General features: G+C 55.8%; 3 protein-coding genes across 3 annotated transcripts in view; all 3 read left to right on the plus strand.

Annotated features, from left to right (window-relative positions):
• LOC105300404 (scavenger receptor cysteine-rich domain-containing protein SCART1-like) overlaps positions 1-2,573 on the plus strand; it is a 5,146-nt gene extending 2,573 nt beyond the window's left edge. The window contains exons 3-5 of the mRNA XM_023538049.1: positions 1,707-2,021; positions 2,198-2,266; positions 2,338-2,573. Of these exons, the coding sequence (XP_023393817.1) occupies positions 1,707-2,021; positions 2,198-2,266; positions 2,338-2,573 (620 nt within the window). The remainder of the gene's footprint in view (positions 1-1,706; positions 2,022-2,197; positions 2,267-2,337) is intronic.
• On the plus strand, positions 2,573-5,395 carry LOC111747115 (protein BFR2-like). Its single transcript, XM_023538067.1, has 4 exons — positions 2,573-2,656; positions 3,433-3,576; positions 3,899-4,165; positions 4,622-5,395. The coding sequence occupies exons 2-4, from the start codon at positions 3,486-3,488 to the stop codon at positions 4,690-4,692; spliced, it is 429 nt and encodes a 142-aa protein (XP_023393835.1). The 5' UTR covers positions 2,573-2,656; positions 3,433-3,485; the 3' UTR covers positions 4,693-5,395.
• Positions 5,396-6,983: 1,588 nt separating this feature from the next.
• The window catches only part of LOC105300405 (scavenger receptor cysteine-rich domain-containing protein SCART1-like), a 25,659-nt gene continuing 18,400 nt past the window's right edge, over positions 6,984-14,242 (plus strand). Inside the window, exons 1-6 of the mRNA XM_011372610.2 lie at positions 6,984-7,082; positions 7,457-7,780; positions 8,329-8,640; positions 9,132-9,446; positions 13,625-13,930; positions 14,071-14,240. Of these exons, the coding sequence (XP_011370912.1) occupies positions 7,022-7,082; positions 7,457-7,780; positions 8,329-8,640; positions 9,132-9,446; positions 13,625-13,930; positions 14,071-14,240 (1,488 nt within the window). The 5' untranslated portion in view covers positions 6,984-7,021. The remainder of the gene's footprint in view (positions 7,083-7,456; positions 7,781-8,328; positions 8,641-9,131; positions 9,447-13,624; positions 13,931-14,070; positions 14,241-14,242) is intronic.

The raw sequence follows: 14,242 nt of genomic DNA on the forward strand, positions 1-14,242 counted from the left end.
GGGCACAAGGAGGACGCCGGCGTCTTCTGCGCAGGTCGGTCCTGTTCCCGGGCGGTGACATATCGGTGATGCCGCTATCCCGGTAACGAGCGCACACCGCGCCCACGGGGTCACTCGTGTCCCCAGGGGCTCCCTCCCGGGGTGCAGCCCCACACTGGACTATGTCGCAGTCTCCGGGCCTGGTTTTGCAGCAGCTCGACTGAAGTGCCTTCCCCTCCCTGTGGCGTCACATCCGCTCCGGGTCACATCGCTGGTGGTCCTGCGCCGGCGCCCTGGGGTCTTTCTCCCCTCCTCACCGGCTCGCCCCACGCCGTGCGCCAGCTTTCCCGTGTCGAATTCTTTTGATACGCATTTGAGAGGGTTGGTAGAAGAGTTCCAGAGCCTTTTTAAGACTTTTTTTTCCTGGTTTTTGGCTCATACATAGCTGATGTTCTTCATGTGGCTCTTGTCTGGGTGCGGTCATTCTTGAGTGGCAGAGTGGTGTCCTTTGCTGGGGGCGTGAGCCAGTGAGGGGTCCAGGCAGCGCTCCAGGCAGGGCGCGCGTCCAGTGCGGTGTCTGGTTTGGCTCCTAGCCTTACTTTAGGAAACTTCCCGGCCTGTGTCTTAGATGATCGCACCTGTTTAAGTCACTGTATTTCTATGAAGTAACACTGAGGTTCATTATTTTGGAACTTCGCCATCCTTTTCATTCATTTTTTGGGGCCCTGCTCTCTGGGAGAGTGTCTCCAGGTGCTACCATGTCACCGAATTGCTTTTCTGTCAATTCTGGTCTTTCATTCTGGGGTGTACATCTCGGTGTGCCACTGCATTTTTAATTTCCTTGAAGTCCTCCCTCTGTGCCATGGGCTCCGTCAGGCAACTGCTGCTGTTCGCTGACCGATAGGACCTTGCTGCTGGGGACTGGCCGTTGGCAGGAGTGGGGGACACTCTGTTTCTGTCATGACTGAGCCTGGCAGCACGGTTCAAGGCAAGAGCAGAGGCCCAGGTGTGACATGGGCGTGGGTCACTCCTGTCTCATTCACTCAGTTGGACGAAGTCTCCAGGCCAGTCCCGATTCAGGGGGTGGGAAACTGGCTCATTGCAAGGGACATGGAGACAGGCAGGAGGTCTTTGTGGCCACTTCTGTGATCTGTCATAGATGTATTTCCTTCCTGCGTTTTTTCTAAGATTTTTTAGTTATGACCCTGTCACATACAATTTATATCCAACTTTCTTGATCTTGGTATAGATATTTTTTATGCATTACGGACCTCTGTAATGTCATTTTAAAGGATTGTCTAATTCTCTATTATGTGTCGATATTCCAGTCTACTTAATATATCCCACTTTCGAATTACATAGGTCAAGGGTGTTATGAAAATACGTGGGCGCCGGCCAGCCGGGACTGATGCTCTGTTCGCACATGGAGCTTGGGGCTAATTCCTTTTTACTTTTTACAATCATTGCTAAATTGATGATCTTATGCAAAAAGATCATTCTGTATTTCAAATAATTTCCAAGATTGGGTTTCTGGACAATCAGCTTACAGACTTGCTAAGAACTGGGGATTGGTTCTGGTTACTTGTGATCAACTGCCACCTGCAGCCTTGAAGTGGGGTATTGCTATGGGGACACACGGACAGTGCCAGGGGCTTGCCTGGTCAGACACGTTGACTGGCCTCCTCTTTCAGAGGTCTTTCTCTGGCCTGACTGTGCTTGTTTTCCAGAGTCAGTGGCCTTGAGGCTGCGAGGTGGCACCCAGCACTGTGCTGGGTGGCTGGACGTGTTCTACAATGGAACGTGGGGCGCCGTGTGCAGTAACGCCTTGAAGGACACTTCCTTGTCCATCGTTTGCAAGCAGCTGGGCTGTGGGGAGCAGGGCTGGCTGGAGAACAGGCCTGTCCACACTGGCGTGGGCGCCTCCTGGATAGACAACATTGAGTGCCGCGGGCTGCGAAACTCCACGCTGTGGCACTGCCCCTCGGCCCCGTGGCACCCGCGCTCCTGTGCGCGTGAGGAGGAGGTCTGGATCACCTGTGCAGGTGAGGCCCCAGGGGTCTCTGGGGGGCCTGGAGGCGGCATTCGCACCCCGACAGGTCACTGCAGGGGCGGCCTTTGGCCCATGACTGGGAGCTTGGGGGTCCCTTGGGCTTCACAAACTTTATTCTGAAGTGTCCCGGGGCGTTCACACTGGGACTGCCGCCGCTTAACCCCACAGGATCGTCAGGGAAGACGCCGCAGGATCCCGGGGAGGCCGTCGGCTGCTCCTCCAACCACAGCTGCCCAGGTACCTGTGCGCGCCTGGCCGCCGGCTCCTCGGCCCCGCCTGCGCGGTGACCCCGGCCCCTGTGTCTGCAGAGGAGGGCGCCGTGCGCGTGCGCGGGGGCGAGGACGGCTGCTCCGGCCGCGTGGAGCTCTGGCGCGCCGGCTCCTGGGGCACCGTGTGTGACGATTCCTGGGACCTGGCAGACGCGGAGGTCGTGTGCCGCCAGCTGGGCTGTGGCCGGGCCGTGGGCGCTCCGGCGGGGGCGGCCTTTGGCCCAGGCTCGGGTCCCGTGTGGCTGGCTGGACGAGGTGGGGTGCGGTGGCAGTGAGGCGTCCCTGTGGGCCTGCCCGGCGGAGCCGTGGGGACGGACAGACTGCGAGCACAAGGAGGACGCGGGCGTCGTCTGCTCCCGTGAGTGGGCGGGAAGCAAGGGCAGTGCTGCGGGGGCGGCAGAGGGGTCACCTGGGGTTCCTCTGCAGTATCCCCCACCCGGTGTTCCAGAGGCCAGCCCTGAGGCTGGCCCGGGACCCTCCGGGTGGCGCACGGGCTGCCTCTGTGGGGGCCGAGTGGGCTGGGCTGCTGCGCTGAGGGTCCCGGCTGCTCGCGCTCGGCCTCTCCCTTAGGCCCCGCCCCTTCTCCCGCAGGTGACCGGGAGACCACCTCCGGGCCGCCGGCATCGCGTACGTGTGCTCCTCCTGGCCCTGACCCAGAGGCGCCCTGCAGTGAGGGGCCCTTGGATCTCCTGTGCCTGTCACCCGTCCTTAGGCCAGTGGGGCTGCGGTGCTGGACACGCCCCTTCTCTGGGGCTCACTGCTGCCCCTCCCACTGTGCCAGCAGGGTGTAGAGCCCTGGGGGAGACAGCAGGCCCAGGCCACACTCGGCTACCTCTAGGGTGTCTTCCTTGCTGTCTGGGGCTTTGGGCCTGGTGCCCCGTGGCCTCTTGAGTACTGGGTGTGTGTGTGTGTGTGTCCAAGTCACAGCTGCAGGCAGCGAGCCAGTCAGGGTCATAAAGCTGCCCTCTCGTCTCCTCCCTCCCGATCTCAGCCCCGGGACCCTCTATGGGGGGAGCGGCACTAGGCCCACCTCCCCTCCCCCTCCTCAGAGGCTCAGGTGGCCCAGGCCCAAGGTCACAATCCCCCAGGCCCTGCTGGCACATAGGGAAGACCCGCCTCTCACTGTCTCTGCAGGACCATCCCCTCCCCTGGCCCCTCTACCTGCCCCGGAGGCTGGCGTCCTGCCCATGACCTTCTGCCTGGTCCTCGGCACCATCCTGAGCGTCGTTGCCCTGGTCCTGGGAGCACAGTGGTGTCGCCGCCAAGGGTCCTGCACGGGTAGGTGGGTTGGGCTGGTGAGGTTGACACAGGCCCTGGGGATGGGGAGGCTGGGGGTGTGCTGAGACCCCAGCCCACTGCAGGCCTTCTCTGTCCTGGTCATTGCTCTGTGTGCCAGGTCCCACCCAGATTTCCCCGCAATGACTCCTCAGTGGCACATGACTGGGTGCCCAAGAAGCACGTGTTCCTTTGGGAGCTGCGGCAGGAGGGGCTGGGGTCTAGGGGGTCCTGGCACGCAGGAGAGGCCCCTGCGGGGGGCTGGCAGCAGTGGGCTTAGACTGTGGCAGTGGCCCTCCTAGAGGTTCTGGTGTGGCCTTTGCAGGTTCTGGAATGTTGGGGAACCTGCCCTCGGAAGGGGTTTATGAGGACATCGGAGCTGTCCCCATGTGGGAGAAGGATGAGGGGCCCAGTGTGTCCTGGGACCTGGTGAGGGGGGAGGAGTATGACGACGCCTGGGAGCCCGAGCATGGCCCCGAGGATGAGCACCAGGACGAGGACCAGGACCAGGACCAGGACGAGGACGAGGACCAGGACCAGGACCAGGACCAGGACCAGGACCAGGACGAGGGGCTGCCGCTGAGCCCTGCAGGTGTGCATCTGTGTGCCGTGGTGTCCATTGTGCTTTTGCTACTCTGCTGCTTCTACGCCCGAGGCCCTGCTCTGGCCAGTGCCTACATTTAAAGATCCTAGAGCCACCTGTCCCTGTGTCCGTAACCCTCACTCCCATCAGAGGCTTGGGTGTTGGGGAACGCGGTCGTCGTCACATTGGAATCTTCTTGTGGGCAGATGTGGAGTTTAGGGAGGGCCCTAGAATTTAATTTCGGTGTGTTTGTGTCCACGCGCTCCGTTGGTCGGCAGGGCCCGAGCAGACAGGGTGAGAGGGGGCACGGTGTGGGAAGCAGCTTGGTCTCACCCCCGCTCGCACTGTCCAGTTTTTGGCTGGCTCTCTGGCTTCAAGGTATGGCGACAGAGCAGGGCAAAGAAGTCCTGGTGGCCCTGAGGAGTTGCTGAGGGTCCCGATACACGTCTTTCTCCTTAAATGCAGGTGGAGGTCCTCACAGCCCAGGCCTCGAAGCTCAGGCTAGCATGAAAGATCATGGTGGCCCCAGGACATGATGGCCATGAGCTGGCCGTGAGGGGACATCAGCGAGACCAGAGGGTGTGGGAGAACCCAGGTCCCCTGGGGGCCTTCATCTTCCTCCTTTCTAAAAGTGATATCATTAAACTTCCTGGAACTCATTCATTCATCCATTAACGGGTCGCAGAAATGCCCCGCAGCCACCCACCAGGGCCCAGGTTCTGCTTTGGGCCCGTCCGCCCCACCAGCTTTGTTGTGCGCATGGACTGTCCTCAGCTGTCCTCTTGCCCGCAGGTTCTCCAGGGGTGTGGGGTGGGGCTACCCATAAACTAGCTCCGGCCGCCTCATTTTTCATAGGCAGACAGACCCCACCCACCTGGCTCAGGTGTTGTGCCAGATTTACAGAACTCGCAGCTGCCCAGTGATGACCCCACAACTCCATTATCACCATACCCCTGACCACGCCCTTGACCACACCCCTGACCACACCCTGACCACACCCACCTCGACAGGGCTTCCCCTAACACACCTCTGCCACACGCTTTATGGGAAATGTTACTCTGCATCCTCTTCCCCGTGTGGGCCTGGGACAGGTTTGCAGATGACCGCACCCGTCCGCATCTGGATCTTTCTCAGCTGCCACTCCCAGGTCGGCGTCCTGCAGAAGACCAGGTTCAGTCATCCTGAGTCCCTTACCTGCAGGTCTACCCATTGGTGCCAGCAATTACCAGCGACCTCCCAGTGTTCCCCTCAGGGCCTCTGAGCACTGCCTCCCCCACCTCCAGCCCTTCCCCTGTGCCCACTCTGGGCTGTCAGAGGTGCTGCACGTGGTCTCGAGGCCCACCATGCTGGAGAAGATGAACCTGAAGGTCCCTTTTGCACAGGAAGCCCTGACAAGGGAAATAGGTTGATGTCCAGAGAGGCTGGACAGAGCCTCTGGGGCGAGGCAGGGTGAGGAAGGCAAGTGTCCAGGTTCTGGGGCCGTGGCTGGAGCAGCTCCTGACGGGGCCTTGGAGGACGAGAAGGGATGTCCTGGACATCTGAGCTCACCTTGCACCACTGTGCACACATGGGGCCCACCTTCTGGCCCTAGGAGTTGGCCCACCTGGCTCATGGGTGCATGCTGGATGTCCCTGGGGATGGGGGAAGGTGTGCAGGGGGTGGGTGTCCTCAGGCTCAGGAGGGAGAGAAGTGAGCTGGCAGGAAGTGGGGTGGGGGTCCGAGCATGGGACAGGGGACCTGGAAGACAGGGGTAACAGAGAAAGGACCTCAGCCCAGCAGTTGGAAAAGGTTGGGGCTCTGGGAAGGGTGCAGGGTCCGTCACCTTTCCCCGCACAGCGCCCCCCTCGCCTGCCCTGGGCACCCAGGCCGCACGCATTCAGGGCTGTGTGCCCCTGAGGCCTGAGCTGGGGGTGTGGCTCAGCGCGCTGCCAGGCTGCGGTGTGGCAGGGGCTGGAGGGGCCCTCCTGCCTTCTCTGGAAATCCACGCTGGTCTGAAGACCTGAGCTGCCTTCTCTTAAAATGATCTCTGGCATATCTTTTGGGAAGTAACCTTAGAAATGTTATTCTGCTTACACAACAATACACACTCTTGTAAATTTAAAAACTCATAGACCCAAGAAAAATTAAAAAATGCTATTCAATCACTCAGAAGTGAATACTTCAGCATCTTGCTTTACATCCACGGAGAACGTTTTTTTGCACAGACGCAGATACAAGCATGAGGTACAGTAATGCCTCGGGTGCACATCCTGCTTCCCGTTCCCCCTGAAACATGCAGTTGACGTCGTTTTAAATGGCTGCCTCGCATCCCATCCTACGTATCTTCCCTCATTTATTCCTCTCCTGTTTACAGGCTGCTTTTCAAGGACACCATGCTCACAGAGAGGTGTGTGCACCTTTTATGAGTGCCGGCTACAGATCAGGCATGTTTTTATGGGTTTTGACCAAACTACTGTGTCTGTTCATGGAGCAGAGGAGCTGGGCTCGATCCTTGTTCTTCAACTCAGTTTTTGTGTGAGGCAGAGAAAAGCGTGTCTCCCCTGGAGCCCTGGCTCCTGGCTCTGAGGCTGGCCCTCCTTTGTCAGTCTCCCACCTGGGTCTGCACTGGGCACCTGCTCTGCAGGAAGCCCAGCCTCAGCTGCTGGCGCTGTCTGGGCTCAGGCCCGGCAGGGGAGCTCGTCCCCCACAGGGCAGAGGACGGCTCTGATTGACAGCTCCGGTACTGCTGGGGAGATGGGTGGGGCTCACAGGCTTCCTCCTCAGAACAGCTTCCCACTGAGCTGGAAGCCACCTCCCAAACTGGGTAGAACACACTTGCCCGTGTGCCTATGCCTGGAGTGGCTGCAGCAGCGAAGGGGACCAGGAATGGCATTGTCCCCTCCAAGGCTGTGGCCCCTCCTCCTGGCCTGCTGGACCCTCCCTCTAGGTGAGTGCTGCTGTCTGCAGGCCTTCGGCATCCCGGGTGCAGAGGGGAGGGGATGACATAGCTCAGGGGTGTGCATCCTGGGAGCCTCAGCCTTTCGCAGGCAAAGCGAGGGGACCCACACGTATGTGTGTGGGAGGCTGAGCCCGTAGCTGGAGATTCCACAGAAAACGGTCCTTAGACTTTCGTTTTTGTCAACTTTTGACTTTATGGCCGTCATCAACACCGTCAGTGACGTGTGAGAAAAAGTGAGGAAATTGAAATTAAGGGTACAAATTGGGATGGAAGGCGAAAATTAGATTTCTAATTTTGAAAATTCTGGACGAAACATTCCGGAGCTCAGCTTGGCACGGGCGGCCGCTGTGTTTGCTCCGAAGGCCAGGCGGCAGACTCCGTGGCTCTGCTGAAGGGCTGGAACCACTGCGAGGGCCTGGTGCAGGTGCGGCGCGCCGGGCGGCAGGGCACCGTGTGCGGGGACAACTGGGGCCTGGACGAGGCGGCCGTCGTCTGCAGGCAGCTCGGCTGCGGCACCGCCCGCTTCGCGCCCAAGTACGCCGTGTGGTACGAGGAGACCCAGCTGCTGCTGCTGCAGGGCTTGCGATGCGCGGGCACCGAGGCCTCGCTGTGGGACTGCGCCCTGGGGCCGTGGGGCCCGGTGCGGGGCTGCGCGTGTGAGTGCTATGGCGTCGTGCAGTGCTCAGGTGAGGCCCAGCCCTGTCCCCATCCACCCCGCAACCGCGAGCAGCTCCGGCGGAGCCCCTCAGACCCACACTGCGAGGACCCCGTGCGAACAGCCGTGTCCCCTCCGAAGGCGGGGATGGCACACGCGAGGAACACCTGTGCGTCCCCAGCTGCAGGTCGCACGCCCAGGGCAGCCCTTTCTGGGTCTGGCGTGAGGCCCAGTGGTGACCACGCAACCTTCTGCAGTGAAGGGTCCCGGCCTCCCTCTCCCATGGGCTCAGGCCTGTGGCCCTGGCCCTCTGCCCCGCGAGGCCTCCCCATGCCTCGGAGCTCGTCTGGCTGTGCACTCCGGCCGTCGCCCAGGGCACAGGACACTCTGCTCGCCCCGCCCCTCCTCAGTGGTCCTTGGAGGGAGGAAGGTCCTTGGCTGGACAGGCCGCCAGCTCCGCCCAGACAAAGGCCAACCCCTCTCTCCGGTCCCCAGCCACTGCCTGCGGAGGGGGATATGCCCCAGTCCAGGGGGAGATGGAGCTCAGGTAAGGAGGGCCGGCCTCTGTGCTTCCTGCAGGTGGGAGTCTGGCCACGGTCAGGCTGGAAGCAGGAGGCAGCCCCTGTGCCGGGACCCCACAGTTCCATCTGTCAGATAGCCTTGTCCAGGTGTGTGGCTTGCAGGCGAAGGAGACCAGTGTCTTGTGCAGGAGTCTGGGGTGTGGCGAGGCACTCCAGGCATCCAGACCCCACAACATCCAGGACCCTGGAGACCGGAGCCCTAAGATCGTGACCTGCCAGGGCACAGAGTCCAGCATCTTCAACTGCAAGCTCGACGTGAACATTTGGTACCAATGCAACTTTCTGACGGAAGCCCAGGTTGTGTGTTCAGGTAGGGACGCCAGCCCCGGGCCTCTGAGGGGAGCACCGTTTCACAGCTGGGAGGGGTTCTAATGGGAGGTCCACTGCCTAGAAGAGAGGCAGACGAGTGTGCCCGCCCCCTGCCCATCGGTTGGCATCCCTGCCCGGGGAAGGAGAGCAACTTGGAGCATCCCCAGAACTCTGCCCGCACCCCCACCCCGTCCGTAGTCACGCAGGGAGGTGGCTCTCTCCAGCGTCTGCTCTCTTGGCTCAGCGGGTGGGATTGGGATTGTGCATTTGCTCTCAGAATTTGAGTGAGATGCCAAGGGCGAGGGCGGCCGAAGGCGGGGGGCGCAGCGGGGGGAGCCCTTCCGGCCCGCAGGCCCCAGGAACCCTGGCGCTCCCTTCGGGCCCCTCAGGGCCAGGCTGGGTGGTCCTGGTCCTCCTGCAGCCTCCTCCCTGTGGGGTGGAGCAGGCGGCCACTTCCCCAGAGGCCTGCCTCTGAGGCGCCTCCTCCCCCAGGACACACCGAGGCCCGGCTGGTGGACGGCGAGCACCCCTGTGCTGGGCGTCTGGAGGTGAGGCGCGGCCTGACCTGGGGCTCCGTCTGCGACGCCGACCTGGACCAGGCCACGGCCCACGTGGTGTGCCGGGAGCTGCACTGCGGCTCCGCCGTGTCCAGGCCCCGGGGTGCCCACTTCGGCCCGGGCTCTGGGCCCGTGTGGACGGAGGCCTTCCGCTGTGCGGGCAACGAGTCCCTGCTGTACCAGTGCCCGCGGGGGCCTGGGCACCAGTGTGGACACGGCCAGGACGCCGGGCTGCGGTGCTCAGGGGAAAGTAAGTTCTCCCTGATTGTTCTCTTAACTTCCTCGAAGACTGCTCAGTGCCAGAGTGAGAGACACAGCTGACTGTACTGATCTTGAACCCTTTACTTTGCTGGGCTTATTTGCTTTAATCGTTCTTTGTGGTCCGGAAGGATTTTCTAGGGACCACGTCTCTATGAGTGCAGACAGGCTTCCCTCCTCCGTTCCCGTCCGGAGGCCTCCAATGTCTCTGTCTAGCCTGACTGCTGTGGCCAGACATCCCTGGCAGTGTGGGACAGTGGTGGTGACAGCGGACGTGCCTGTCTTCCTCCTGCCTCCGCGGGAAGCTTCAGTTTTTCACCATGGAGCGTGTTAGCTGTGGGTTTTTCATAAATGCCCTTTATCATGTTGATGAATGTTCCTTTCTTTTCCTAGTTCAGTGTTTTCATCATGAGAGTCTTGAATTTTGTCAAATGCTTTTTCTGCATCAACTGAGATGTTCATGTTTGGTTTTCTCTTTGTTCCGTTAGTGAACTGAAGCGATCTGGTATGGGGCTTCTTTTTGTTCAGAGATTTTTGTTTGCTGATTCATTCTCTTTACTTTTTTAAAGCCTCTTCATATTTTCTATTTCTTACCGAGTCATTTGTAGTACTTCGAGTGTTTCTAGAAATTCGCCCATTTCATGTAAATTATCTAATGTGTTGGGGTGCGTGTTCGCAGTGTTCACTTATGTTCCTTTTTGTAACTTTGGTAGTAATGCCTCCACTTTCTTTTCTGATTTTAGTCATTTGAGTCGTCTCTGTTTTTTGTTTTTTTTTTTCTTTTTTTCCCCTTTGGCCAATCTAGCTAAATTGAGAATTTTGTCGACTTTTTCAAAGAATAAACTTTTGTTGTCATTATTCTGATAGTCACGTCCTGCTGGCGTGGAGGCAGCATCCCTCGTTTGCCACTCTGTTTTCCTCTGAACACTTCTTTTGCTTCAATCTGTTGAAGTTTTGATATCTTGTTTTTCATTTCCATTCATCTCAAAGTATTTTCAGTTTTCCTTGTGATTTCTTCTTTGACCCAGTGGTTGTTTATGAGAGTGTTGTATTTGTGAATTTTCCAGTTTGTTGTTGTTGTTGTTGTTATTGATTTCTAGCTTCATTCCACTGTAGTCAAAGATGATATTTTTATGATTTCAATCTTTTCATATTTCCTCAGACTTGATTTGTAGCCCCAAATATGGTCCGTCCTGGTGGATGTTCCATGAACTTTTGGAAAGAAGGTATACCCGGCTGCTGTTGGGGAGCATCGTGTTCTGTATGTCTTGAGGTTTAGTTGTTTTAGTTCTTTATTTTCCAATTGACCTATGTGTATTATTCATTATTAATAATTAGTAAAAATGAGATATTAATGGCTCTAATTATAATTTTTAAATAATTCATTTCTGCCTTCAATTCTGTCAATTTTTGTGGCTGTTATTAGATGCATATATTTATAATTGCATCTTCTTGGTGGATTAGCCCTTTAATCAGTATATAATCTTTGTCTCGTAACTTTTTCAAACATAAAGTCCATTTTTTTCTTTTTTTTAAGTCAATTTATTCTAATATTAACATAGCTACTCCAGTTCCCTTTTGGTCAATGTTTGCATGGCTAGGCTTTTCAGCCTTTCACTGTAGACCTGTTCTGTCTTTTGATCCAAAGTGGTTCATTCAGGATAGCATATCGTTGGACAACGTTTTTTTAAAAATCCATTCTACCTTTCTCTGCCTTTTAATTAGAGAGTTTAATCCCCTTACATTTAAAATAATACCGATAAGGAAATATTTTCTTCTGTCATTTAGGTACTTGTTTTCTATATGTTATGCATTTTTTGTTTGTTTGTTTCTCAGTTCTTCTAATACTGCCCTTTTCTGTGTGTTTAACTGACTTTTGTAGTCTACCATTTTGACTCCCTTATCATTTTTTTTTGGTGGGGGGGATACATTTTAAAGATTTTTACCTAGTGGTTAACCTGGCAATAATAACATCTTAAATTTTTAAAACTCTAGTTTGAGTTAAAACCAACTTAGCTTTAATAGTATGTATAATCCCTGCTCCTATACATTTATTGTCATAAGTTATATCTTTACACATTGTGTTCCATTATCATAGATTTATAATTAATGTTTTTTGCATTTATCATTTAAAACATATAGGAAAAATAGAGGAGTATTAACCCCCCAATACAATAATGTTGGCTTCGTGTTTTCCTACGTAATCACTTTCAACAGTGTTCTCTATTTAATAGTACGGCCTTGACTTACTGTCGAGTGTTTTTTTATGTCAGCCTGAAGTACTTACTCCCTTTAGCGCTTCTTCTAGGACAGCAATGAATCCCCTCAGCTCTGCTTTCTTTTTTCTTTCATTCTTGAAGAATAGCTAAGCTGGATGTAGGTTTTGCGGTAACAACTTTTCTCTCAGCACTTTAAGTATGTCATCCCTCTGTCTCATGGTTTCCATGGTTTCTGATAAGAAATCAACTGTTAAAATTGTCGAGGGCCCTTTTACGTGGCAAGTCACTTCTCTTTTGCTGTTCTCAGGACTCTGTATTTGGGGTGCGACAGTTTGATGAGAATGTATTTCGGTATGCATCTTTTGGGATATAGTCTGCTTGGAGTCTGTTGAGCTTCTTGGATGTGTTGGTTCATGTTTTTCATCACGCGTGGAGAGATTTTTATCATTATTTCTTCAGATATTTTCTCTGCCTCTTTCTTTCTCCTCTCTTCCTAGTACTCATTTTATTTGTACATTGGTACGCTTGCTGCTACCCTACAGGTTTTTTAGGATCTAGTCATTTTCTTTCGTTCTTCTTTCTTTCTGCTCCCCAGACTGGATAATCTCAGTGGGCTGGTCTTGTTTATTGTTTCTTTCTTTTGCCTGCTTAAATCTTCTCTTGACCCCTCAAGTGAATCTTTCAGTTCAGTTATTTCACTTTTAAGCTCCAGAAATTCCCTTTGGTTCCTTTCTAAATAATTTGTATCTCTTTATGGGAGTTCTCTAAGTGAGGAGACATCACTGCCCGCTCCCTTCGGGTCTTCGAGCATATTCAAGACAGTGTATTTAAAGTCTTCGTCGAGTAGGTCTCATGACATAGTTCCCTCAGGGACAGTTTCTATTTTTTTTTTTCCTGTGAACGTGCCATACTTCCTTGATACTTTGCATATATCTTACTTCTTTTTGTTGAAAACTGGACATGTTTAAAGTATTAAAAATGACAGCTCTGAAAACCAGACCCTCTCCCCACCCCAGGTCTTTTGCTAAGTGTTGTGGGGTTACAGTTGTTTGCTTAGTGTCTTCTCTAAGCCCTTTTGGTAAAGGCTCTATTCTTTGTCGTGTGTGACCACTGAGGTCCTTTTTTCTTTATCTCAGTGGTGAGATAGCAATTTAACAGAGATTTTCTTAAATGCTTGTAGCCAAAAATAAACAAACGAAGCTCATAACTTTTGGTCTTTCCAGGTTAGCTCTTTGTTGGATCACACCTTCAAGGCTGAGGCAGGCCAATTTTCAACTTTGCCTTAGTATTTATTTCTTGCCTGCCAGAGGCAAATTTGCCAACTTCTTGCTTCATCAAGTGTTTCTCAGTTGTAATTTTCTGATTAGATACTAGAATTTCTAGAAAGCTGGTTAAGACAGTTTTATCAGGCTACCTAACCATTGTTTAGGGGAGAGACGGAGTTCGCAGCTTGCTCCTTTGCCCTATCTCAGGCTTTCCTTCCCAGTTACAGGGTGTGGGTGACCGTTCAGGCTCATGCTGAGATCCAGGCGCCAGTGTATGCAGACACGGGGCAGTGGGGCCCCGGTGCCCTGCTGCTCCCTCGGGTGTTGGCTGCTCAGGGGAAGCGGCCACTCTGCAGACCAGCACATTCTGCCTTAGTGTCCCGTCCTGCTGGCATGGAGGCAGCATCCCTCAACTTCATTTTTTATCAGTGTTCCCTGCTTTCGCTTACCTTGCTGAGTACTGGAAATCTGACGTTGCCTGTTTTCCCCAGTGTAATCACAACTGGTGATCACAACTGGTGGTGGACAGGTGTATTCTGGTGTGCCCTGCCCACTATTTACAGCCGCCTCACGGGGCAAAGCTGTTTCTTGCTCTCAGCCTGAGAGTGGGCGCTGTTTGCCCGAGCTCGTGGTTAAGGACCCGGCCTGCCAGCCAGGGAGCAGTGCCGACACCCCCTCCCCCGCAGGGTTCCGGCTGGTCAACGGCAGCAGCAGCTGTGAGGGGCGAGTGGAGCTCCAGGTTCAGGGCGCCTGGGCGCCCCTCTGTGCCGCCCACTGGGACCTAGCAGACGCCACCGTCCTCTGCCACCAGCTCAACTGTGGCAGCGCGGTGGCCACACCTCGAGAAGGCCACTTTGGGGACGGGGACGCTCCCATCTGGCCTGACGTGTTTCACTGTGTGGGGACAGAGCCCTATTTGTGGAATTGCCCAGTGGGCACGCTGGGGGCCCCCGCCTGTGACCCGGGAAACGCCGCCACAGCGGTCTGCTCAGGTGGGTGGGCAGGAGCGCTGGGCAGAGCGGGCTGGGAGTGGACGACGGGGCTGTGGGGGAGGCGGGGGCCCCCTCTCCCCTCTCGGGGCCCAGGTCCCGGCGCCTGACACCCTGCCGGCCCCTCCCCCCGTCCCTCCCAGGTCTCCCCGACGCCCTGCGGCTGAGGGACGGGCAGAGCCGCTGTGATGGCCGCGTGGAGGTGTCCCTGGACGGCGCGTGGGGCCGCGTCCTGGACGACGCGTGGGACCTGCGTGGCGCAGGCGTCGTGTGCCGGCAGCTGGGGTGCGGAGAGGCGGAGCGGGCCTACGACGC

Source organism: Pteropus vampyrus, unplaced genomic scaffold, assembly GCF_000151845.1.
Source record: "Pteropus vampyrus isolate Shadow unplaced genomic scaffold, Pvam_2.0 Scaffold211, whole genome shotgun sequence".
NCBI classification, from domain to species: domain Eukaryota; kingdom Metazoa; phylum Chordata; class Mammalia; order Chiroptera; family Pteropodidae; genus Pteropus; species Pteropus vampyrus.